The sequence below is a fragment of the Calidris pugnax genome, unplaced genomic scaffold (genome assembly GCF_001431845.1).
Source record: "Calidris pugnax isolate Ruff unplaced genomic scaffold, ASM143184v1 scaffold3, whole genome shotgun sequence".
In the NCBI taxonomy this organism is placed as follows: domain Eukaryota; kingdom Metazoa; phylum Chordata; class Aves; order Charadriiformes; family Scolopacidae; genus Calidris; species Calidris pugnax.
This window is the reverse complement of record NW_015090799.1, coordinates 3,292,418-3,302,316: the sequence shown is the minus strand read 5'-3', so window position 1 is coordinate 3,302,316 and position 9,899 is coordinate 3,292,418. Positions and strand designations below refer to the sequence as shown.

Genomic DNA, 9,899 nt, shown 5'->3' with positions numbered 1-9,899 from the left:
TTGGCCTTGTTGAACCTCATCCCATTGGCCTTGTCCCATTGATCCAGTCTGTCCAGGTCCCTCTGTAGAGCCTTCCAACCCTCAAGCAGATCAACGCTCCCACCTAGTTTGGTGTTGTGAACATTTCTCTCATGTTGATACGACTGATAACCAGCTTGTTCAGTGAGTGCTTTGTCTGCCTTTTTTAAAAATCCCCTGCAAACTTTTCTCTTTCTTGTTTGTCGCCAACAGAGAGTCAGCTGTTGCCTGGGAATAACTTCACAAACGAATGCAACATTCCTGGAAACTTCATGTGCAGCAACGGGCGGTGCATCCCGGGGGCCTGGCAGTGTGATGGGCTGCCCGACTGCTTTGATGACAGTGATGAGAAGGAATGCCGTAAGTGACCATTGCTATCACCATGTTTCATATCACAGGGCTTGGCTTGGTAGTGCTACAGGTGTGCTCTGTAGTGTATTTTAGCTAAGGAACAAAGCTACTGCCGGTTTCTTTAGCTATCGTTATAAAAAATGTACAGCCTTTCTTATTATTTCAGGTCTGTAAGGTTCTTCAAATACAGCACTGGGTAGCAGGTACCCGAGCCCCTACTCACATAAATTGAGACAGGCTTGACTTAACGATTCTTCCAGTGGAAGAGTGATGATCTGTGATTTTTTGGGATCCTGCGTATACTGCCTCAGCACACTGACCTAGTGTTTTAAGTTGACCTCCACTACCATCAAGATTAGTTTTTCATTTCAAAATTGTTGACTGTATCCTGTTATTTCTGTTCTCTCCTGTCGAAATGTAATCATTCTTAACCCTTGGAAACTCCACACTAACTTTCTGGAAAACAGGCCAAATGCATTGGGCTGATAATGTTTACGTGTTTTAATCTTCCCTACAGAACTCCCTTTTCTAGAGAGCTAAAAAATGTCTGACCTGGTTCTCCTCTGTTTTCATCTTTTTTTTAACATTGATTAATTTCCAGTTAATGTTCTTCAGCCATTAGTTAGCAGGAAACTTTCTAGCCTACACATTTTACCCAAACAGCAAGATGATACTGCAGCATTACACTGTATTTGAAATCCAGTTGGGAGTGAAAAAACATTCAAATTCTGTGTGACTCTAGAGCAACTGCGAAATTTCTGAGAAGTTACTGCTTTTTGTCTAGCAAATGTTGCTCCTTTACGTTTATATTTTATGGGGGTTTTCATTAAGCCAAATAATAAGAAAGCTACCTTTCCTGGGATGATTCGAAGACATCATTAGCTTTGCTTGTGGAGAAAGAATAGCTTCTTCCGAATTAACTGACTGGAAATACCATATTCTGTTTAATGCTCTTGCTTTCTAACTTGGTGCCTCTTCTTAAACCCAATTATCCATCCCTTTTAAAATAAGGGGGCTTTAATAACTGTGCTGTGGGAGTCTCCATACATAGGTCTACTTTAAGACAGTGAGCTCTTCTCCCTTTCTAAGTCATTAAAAGTAACTGTATAAAATATCTGATGCCTTGCAGTCTGTAAAGCATCAGGCTTGTGTTGCAACATTGAAGACAGGGTAATATTTTATTTTTCTTACTTAGATTTTAGCATCTTAGGAAAGGATGGGCCTGTTGTAAGGATTGATCATTGTCATGCATGTCTTTAAGCCCTAGCAGAATTTATATTAGTGGGAGCTTTTGCAAGAATAAAAAATGTTAGAAGTTCGACCTGTCCCTCTCAGTGAGATGTTCCTGATGGCAATAGCTGTGTGACTCTCAGGTTCCTCATTAGCTGGCTCCTGAGTACGCTGCGAGCATGGCTTTTGGTGTGCTCGTTTAAAACAAGCTGAGTTATGCCACTTCTCTGTATTTATAGGATAAAAACCAGGAGGTTTTCTGTCTCTAAGAATGTTATCATCCTCTGCCTTGCATGAATTTTGTTTCACCTGGTAGAATTAGAAAATCTTAATGAAGATTTTCATTAACCTTAATCAAGATTTTTTTAATGAAGGCTGGGCTGGGTATTTGCCCATGAATCAGTAACAGGAAAATATACTTTGTGACTCTCTGTTCGAAAATTTCCTTACCCAAATCAGTTGGACCTAGTGAATTGCAGGCAGTAATGAATATAGTAACTGACAATAAAATATAAATAGCTGCAAAATGACAGTTCATGAAAGTTGTTCTTGTCACAACAGACTCAAATGAACCACACTGATCTAGACTGTGCTGCACTATGAATTTAAGTTTCTGCAGAGTTGTCCTTTAGGCTATTTAAGTACTTCCAGCCCACTTGATTGGCTAACAGTTTTCTGGATGAGCATCCTTTTGATTCTGACCAAATTAACTGAGATAATTAGACTGTTCTCTCCTCTTCCAATACATCTCTCTGCTATTTGATCACCTGCATAAAAGTAAAATTAGCATGGAAAAGAGACAGCAGGGAAAGCAAGGAATTCATATCCTGTGCTGCCCTGCTGTTAACAGGTCAGATAAGCCAAAACAGAATGGAGATGGCGCTCATTTGAATCTCCAAACAAAAAATTAATATTCATGTAAACAAGGTTCTGTAATGCATCCAGAGAGCTTCAAGCAGCCTGTTCTTCATCTCCATCCTCTCCATTTTCCTAGGCAGCTTTTAACTCCGTGTATGCTGCCATGAGAAGCATATCTAATGAGCCAGCCACTGTACTAGGGGATGCTGATACTCTCTGTGCACCGTGGCAGAGACATGGGGCATGAGAGGAGAGCTACAGCATTAGTTAGAAGGCTGGGAAGGGTTTGCATTGTGGGCTGTTGGCTTATGTGTGAGTCGAGGAAGCTGGCTTAATGTTTCAAGGATGGATGATCCTTCTAACCCAGGAGATATCCCCTTTTGAATCCTGCTAAGCACCTAGCCTGGCTAACAGCTTCAGAGGGACGATTCAGCCACTTCCTACCCTACATACAGGGTGTGTAGCTAAAAAACTTTGCTTTGCACTTTTGATGGAATTCGAGTGGTCCCACTCTTTACGGGTACTGTTACAGTGATCAGAAAGTGATCGAAATTTGGATGGGCTTATACAGCCCAAATCTGCTCCAGCCCTTGCAAGGCCAGCGTGATGCTTCCAAGCATGGCTGTCCTCCCTGGACCTGCCTGACACAAGTAACACATGCTGGTGTAATGACACAACCAGATGCGATGCGCGCACACATTTTGAATGTCAACTGTTGTTACTTTTCAGCTGGGAGTTAAGGCGCTGAGAGGCAGCCCTAGTGTCTTGTCTGAGAGGGACAAAGAAAGAAGGAAAATCACTTGTCTCTTCTCACCCCTCCAGCTTTTGTCAGTCTGTAAAGACAGGCTCTGAGATGACTCTGGAGGTCATTTCATCCAGCTGCCTGCTCAGAGCAGGACTAGCTTTGATGAGGGTTGTTCAGGGCATTGTCTGGGCAGGTTTCACACATTTCCAAGGATGGAGAGTCCACAGCCCCATGGGGCACCTTTTCCAGGCTTTGAATATGCCCACAGGGAAATTTTTTTTTTCCCCAGTTACATGATCAGTTTCCAATGAGGGAGTAAAAGCTGAACATTTTTTTTTTTAAAGAAGTGCAGTGCAGTTAACATTCAGATCCTCTGGCCTTAGTGAGTGGGAGGGGGCAATGTAGGAGCCCAGGAATTGTTCTTCTTGACTGCAGAAACAGCAGCCAAAGAGTAAGAAGAGTTGACATTCAAAATGTGTGAGAGTGCGCATCACACCTGGTTGTGTCATTGTACCAGCGTGTGTTGTGTCCTTGTGTCAGGCAGCCGCAGGGAGGACAGCCCTGCTTGGCAGTGTCACGCTGGCCGTGCGAGGGGTGGAGCACGAGTGTGTTCAGATATAGGTAAAAAACATTTTCATTTTTACATTTTTTTTTTAGGCTAGCCTTTGTTACCTTCCTCCTGTCAGAATAGGGCTCTGCTTACACAGGCTTGCCTTGCAGCAGAATGGGAGTCCTTTGTTGTGCGCAGCGGTGTCGCTCTGCATTAGCTGAGCTGCTGAGAGCGAAGACAAAGCCGTAGGAGGTGCATTAGCAGCAGGAGATGGCTGGGTTCCCAGTGTGTTACTACTGAGAGCTGCTTTAAGCTGCTTTGTGTGTGATTCCTCATCGACTAACTAGTTCACGTTGAAAGGCTCTAACCTTGCTTTGAAGTGTTTGTGAATAGACGCTTGGTTAGAGGGTACCAGGGGCTGGTGTTTGTGTGAAGACAAGTGTGCTGTATTTTGGCATGCCCACTGAGGAAATTCCACACACACGTGTGTGTGGTTACGTGCAAAGTCTTTCTCTCTCTTTTGGATTGCCTTATGGTTGAACATGGATGTCCAGCATTATTTTATCAGTTCTGTTGCTGTAGCATCTCATCCTGTCTGTCCACCTTCAAACAAGAAAACTGAAAAACTCCTGATCTGGTTCTTGTTTACTGTGGCCAGAGCGTGAAACGTGCTGCTCTGGGTGTGAGGAGGAGATCAGATGTGGAGAGCGTGAAACGTGCTGCTCTGGGTGTGAGGAGATCAGATGTGGACCAGAATTACCTGCACCTTGTCCATTCGTATCTTGATGTCTTTCCTCTCTTCTTTTGTCCCTTTTGTGTCATCTTCTTTGCAGGACATCTCTGTTAGCCCTGTCACTTTGCTTGGGGGCTTTTTCTTTATCTCCCCAACTCACCAGAATCCACACCATCCCTCATCCTCCTTGCTCCCTGGGTGCCCAGATGCGAGATTGGTTTGACACTTCGGTGCCAGCTGCCTGTGTGCTGTTCAGGGCACACAACCTTTATTGTGCTCTTGCCTTCTGTCATGGCCATGTGATGGCAGGAGAATTTTACCTGTTTCTATCTGTGGAGGAGGGTTGAGAAAAGGTATAAGAGGGAGGGAATAAGCTGAGACAGTGACTTCTCATTGTTGTAAATAAGACCTGCTTTTCCTTGAAGCAGAGTATCTCTGGCTTTTTCTCCAAGCCACTAATTGAGCTTGAAAAAGAATTAATTGACCATAGCAGTGTAAATGTTTCCTGAGTATTTACAGTTCTCTATAGTTTGAGTAACCTGCTATCATCAGCTTAAAGGGGGGGTGTCAGGAGGATGGGGCCGGCCTTTTTTCAGTGGTGCCCAGGGACAGGACAAGAGGAAATGGGCACAAACTTGAACATGGGAAATTCCACCTAAGCATGAGGAGGAACTTCTTTGCTGTGAGGGTGGCAGAGCCCTGGAAGAGGCTGCCCAGGGAGGTGGTGGAGTCTCCTTCTCTGGAGACATTCAAACCCCCCCTGGACATGTTCCTGTGGGACCTGCTCTGGGTGGACTCTGGGGGTTGGACTAGATGATCTCCAGAGGTCCCTTCCAACCCCATGGCATTCTGTGATCAGTGCGTTTCCCTGTTGTAGTTATTCCCCCTGGCTCTGCTTGTTCTCCTGGGGCTGCTTACCAGCCTGTGCAGTCCAGTATCTGTCACACAGGTTTCTTTTAAATGTTAGTGGGCTTTTAACTAATACTACTACTCCTTATTAGCTGTGTAGATGATATAGATGATGGACGCTGACAAATGCAGAACCTTTACCAACAGGACTTCCCTGTGGAGTTCATAGATGTTGATTGCAGAGCTCCTAAATCCTGCCCTGCTTGCACACCAGGCGTATATATACATGGGCTTAGTGCTTGTGCTGGTCAGGGTGGGAGCTGCCTGCTGCCAGCCCTTCTCTTCTCTGCCTGTTACCAGGTACAGAAGATCCAGAATAGCACAAAAAAGGAAGGAGCCTAGAGGTGTGTGCTTGCATGTTTCAAAACTTCTCGAGGTAAATGGATTATCTCTAGTGCTGACCTTTATAGCCACCTGCTGACATATTCCTTTAGGGCCAAGACCTGCATCTTGCTGTTGGAAGGATTCTCTCCTTGAGATTTAGGACTGCACTAATATTCCTAGTTAAGCTCATAATTTACTCTGTCATCTTTGTTTCCTCTTTTCTTTGCTCTTTGTAAATCTTTGCATTAGATTATTACAGAAGGAACAACGCGAACACTGAAAAGGGCTTTTGTCAGCTAATGAACAACAGCTAGTGGAGAGATGGCATGTTGCTGCCTTTGTCAGCTAACGAGCAGCAGATGGTGCAGATTCAGAGCATGGCACATCATCCCTGCTAAGTGCCTGGCATGACAGCAGCCAGAATTAGAGACGTACCAAATACCCAGAAGTCTAGATTTGCCTTCCATGGCTCTTCTGCGAGCTGTTTCTGTCATGCCAAGTTTGTGCCTTCGGTTGTGAGCAAATGGTGGCAGACAGTGAAGCCAGTGACTACCTGCAGGGATCCCAGGGCTGAAGAGTGTAGGCTGTAGGCTAGGAAAAATTCCTACCAAGGATAGCCTTGGGGCAGCGTGTTCTCCTGTTAGGAACTTGTGTCTCTCACGTGTTTCTGTTTCCAGCTGCCACTGTTGCTCGTTCAGCACAAACATAAAGGTGAAGCAGGACTTTGAGTCAGTGCTAAAGGCTGGGTGGTGTCTGAGCAATAGGGCATCGTTTGTGCTTGTAAGCATGTGCTGGCAACACCTCTGCACCGGCTGGTGAGAGCTGGCCTCTGTAGGGACAGCTGGAACTGCACCAATAAAAAGCTCACTGCATCTCCAGACCTTGCTCCAGTTGTCCTTCAGACAGTCTTCATGAGCAGGTCTTCTCCCTGGGGGGAGAATGTCTTCATTAAATGAAGTCCTGAGTGAAAATGGTCAATTTTAACTAACATTCCCCAGGCAGGTGTTGAAGCCACCTGCTAAGGAGGCTTCTGCTAAAGGCCAGAGAGCTTCGTCTCATGGCTGAGACACCTGTGCTCGCAGGGGACCCCTTGCAGTCAGAAGGGAAGGGTTTGTCATGTCTGCAGCCCTGGTGTGATGAGCCAAGCTCTTCTGGAGTCCCACGCCAGCTGGCTAAATTTGGGCAATCTGAGAAACCGATTTAACCTGGGTGCCTGGCAGATCTGGTAAGAGCCGTTCTGTTTCTGTATCAAAAAATTGAAGCCCTTGGGACCCGTGCTGAAGCCAGGGTCCTGGTGACAAATATTTGAGGATCTCCTCGATCTGGTAGGCTGCTCACTGTAGTGTGAAATGAAGGCCTGAGAAAACTTACATTTTTTTATGTTAGTTCCTTAAAGGGTTTTGGGGGGCTTTTATTAATGTGTGGTGGGAGTGTTTTTATGGTATGTATGGTTCCGTTGCTGTTTTTGCGAGCATTTTTAACTGTCTTTGGCAGGTTAGTAGAATAATATTTGAGATAATGCTGTAATTACTTGTTCATTGCTGTTATGTTGGCATATTAATCCTTGATTTCATCTTCTATTATGTGTCTCTTAACCGTGTTCTTGGTTTCACCCTGTAGAGTTTGAACTATGTGTTTATACATAATAAAAATGCCCTACTTTTTCACATTCCCTTCTGTGTCTATCTTTTCTATGTTAGTGTCCTGGTTCAACCCCAGTGGGCAGCCAGGACCACGGCGCTGCTCGCTCACTGCCCCCAGCTGGGACTAAAAGTGAGAAAAAAAAACTTGTGGGCTGAGATAAAGACATTTTAATAGGTAGAGCAAATGCCATGCACACAAGCAAAGCAAATCAAGGAATTCATCCTCTGCTTCCCTTGGGCAGGGGGTGTCCGGCTGTCCCCAGGAAAGCCGGGCTCCCTCAGGCGTAATGGTTACTGGGGAAGACAAACCTTAGAATCATGGAATCATGGAATGGTTTGGGTTGGAAGGAACCTCAAAGATCATCCAGTGCCACCCCCTGCCCTGGGCAGGGACACCTCCCACCAGACCAGGTTGCTCCAAGCCCCCTCCAACCTGGCCTTGAACCCCTCCAGGGATGGAGCAGCCACAGCTTCTCTGGGCAACCTGGGCCAGGCTCTCACCACCCTCACAGCAAAGAATTTCTTCCCCAGATCTCATCTCAATCTCCCCTCTTTCAGTGTAAAACCATTCCCCATCATCCTGTTGCTCCACTCCCTGATCACAAATCCCTCCCCAGCTTTCCTGGAGCCCTGGAAGCCCTTTCCTGGAAGGCTGCTCCAAGGTCTCCCCGGAGTCTTCTCCTCTCCAGGCTGAACAACCCCAGCTCTCTCAGCCTGTCTTCACAGGAGAGGTGCTCCAGTCCTCGGAGCATCTTCATGGCCCTGAAAGTCTCCCCCTTCCTTCTTCTTCCCCTGTCTTTATACACTGGCCACGACACCCCATGGCGTGGGACATCCCATGGGGAATTGGGGTCAGCTGTCCCAGCTGTGTCCCCTCCCAGCCCATCGCTGGGGTGGAGTGAGGAGCAGAAAGGGCCTCGAGAGCTCAGAGACAGCCAGGAACAGCAGTGCCCTGTCACACTCTTCCCATCCCAAGCCACAGCACTGCTCCAGCTGCCAGCAAGAAACTCACCCCCATCCTGGCCAAAACTGCAACAGTTGGGTATATTTTCAGTTCCATGTGATCAATCTAAATGCACACAGCATTTTGTATAAATGCTTTACAGTCTCAGAAGACTTCATAAATCTTCCGGTGTTATCAGGAGGTGGAGGGGGGATGGGAGATGTGGCACAACTAAGCTTCTGTCATTCAGAGTGTTTGTATCTGCACACCTGCTCTTACTCTTCGTTGACCCTGCACTGGTGGGGAATTAGACTGGATTAGCAATATACTGTAATTTGAAAATACAGCCCATGATAGTAATTTTTAAGTTTCCCCAAGGTTTCCTGTTACCTTATTGTTCTCCCCGTTTAAAACCTCCCTCCCAGACAAGTGTCTGCTGCTCCCTCTGGTGTTGTTTGCTCTACACGTTCAGGAGTGGAGAGTCTGCAGAAAGCCTTCCTAAAAAACAGTTACACACAGTCCTGTGTGAGAGTCTGTTCACAAGAATGCGAAGTGAAACCCACACCCTGCAATTAGCAGCCTGGCTTTCCTAGATTACAGGAAAAATATTTTCCTGTGCTCCAGGAAAAGACTTTTTTTTTCCACAACCGTTCAGTTGGGAAACTGAAATTCTCCCAGAACAAAGGCAGGTCCGTTGGGTTTTCATCTTCAGACTGGTGCTCCAGATGCATTTTGACTGACTTAATTACGTCCTGTTTCTACAAAAGAGATAGTTTTTGAAGAACTGGAGGTATTAAAAGCTTCACAGCATCGGAGGGGTGGAAATTATTTAAAGCAGAAAAAAGCCCATTGAAACCAGCATCATGGCAGAGGAAGTTGCTCTGTCGTTGGAGAAGCACCTACACTGCCCGGTGCAGCGTGAGGAGGAGGAGGGAGTGGGGATCCAATGGGGGCTGCACCAGCTTCAAATCCATGTCAAGCACCTGGAAGCCTCAGATGAGGATTGTCAGACTGCCTGGTTCTGCCACCATTGGTGTGGAGCAGCTTTCAGAATAAGACCTCTAGATGTGTCGCTGTTAAAAAAAATATATTAAAAATTTTCATGGATTTTACCCTTGATCAGCAGCGTGCTTTGAGTCTGCTCTGCAGGAAGATCACACGCTGGAATTATATTAAAGCACATTATGTACCCATGCTCTTCCCTTTGTAAGTCCCAAAATGAAAATGAAGGCACAGTCAAAATTTACTAATTAATGGTCATTACTGTCAACCCAGATCATTCTGCTGACAGTCTGAACGTAGATGTTTGTCCTCGCCTTTCTTTATGCTTTGCTGGGAGAGCGGTCAGATTCGTGACTTCCACACCGCTAAGAATAAGTAACCAGATCTAGGAGCCACTGAAAGAGAGAGAAAAGATCTCATAGAGAGGATGAGTTCTGCAATCTCTAGGAGCTATTTAATGACTGCTCATTGTGACAGGGCAGTCGTTACAGCTGACGATATTCTGCTTGGGTTCAGCCACTCAGTGCTCAGTCTAACGAATGGCTTTCACAGAATCACAGAATGACATGGGGTTGGAAGGGACCTCTGGAGAT

At 45.9% G+C, this 9,899-nt stretch overlaps 1 protein-coding gene across 2 annotated transcripts in view; it reads left to right on the top strand.

The window, feature by feature from the left end:
* Positions 1 to 237: 237 nt before the first annotated feature.
* LDLRAD3 (low density lipoprotein receptor class A domain containing 3) overlaps positions 238 to 9,899 on the top strand; it is an 87,805-nt gene continuing 78,143 nt past the window's right edge. For both annotated transcript variants that reach the window (XM_014937184.1, XM_014937183.1), the window contains exon 1: positions 238 to 378. In XM_014937184.1, coding sequence (XP_014792670.1) covers positions 291 to 378 — 88 coding nt within the window. In that variant the 5' untranslated portion in view covers positions 238 to 290. The remainder of the gene's footprint in view (positions 379 to 9,899) is intronic.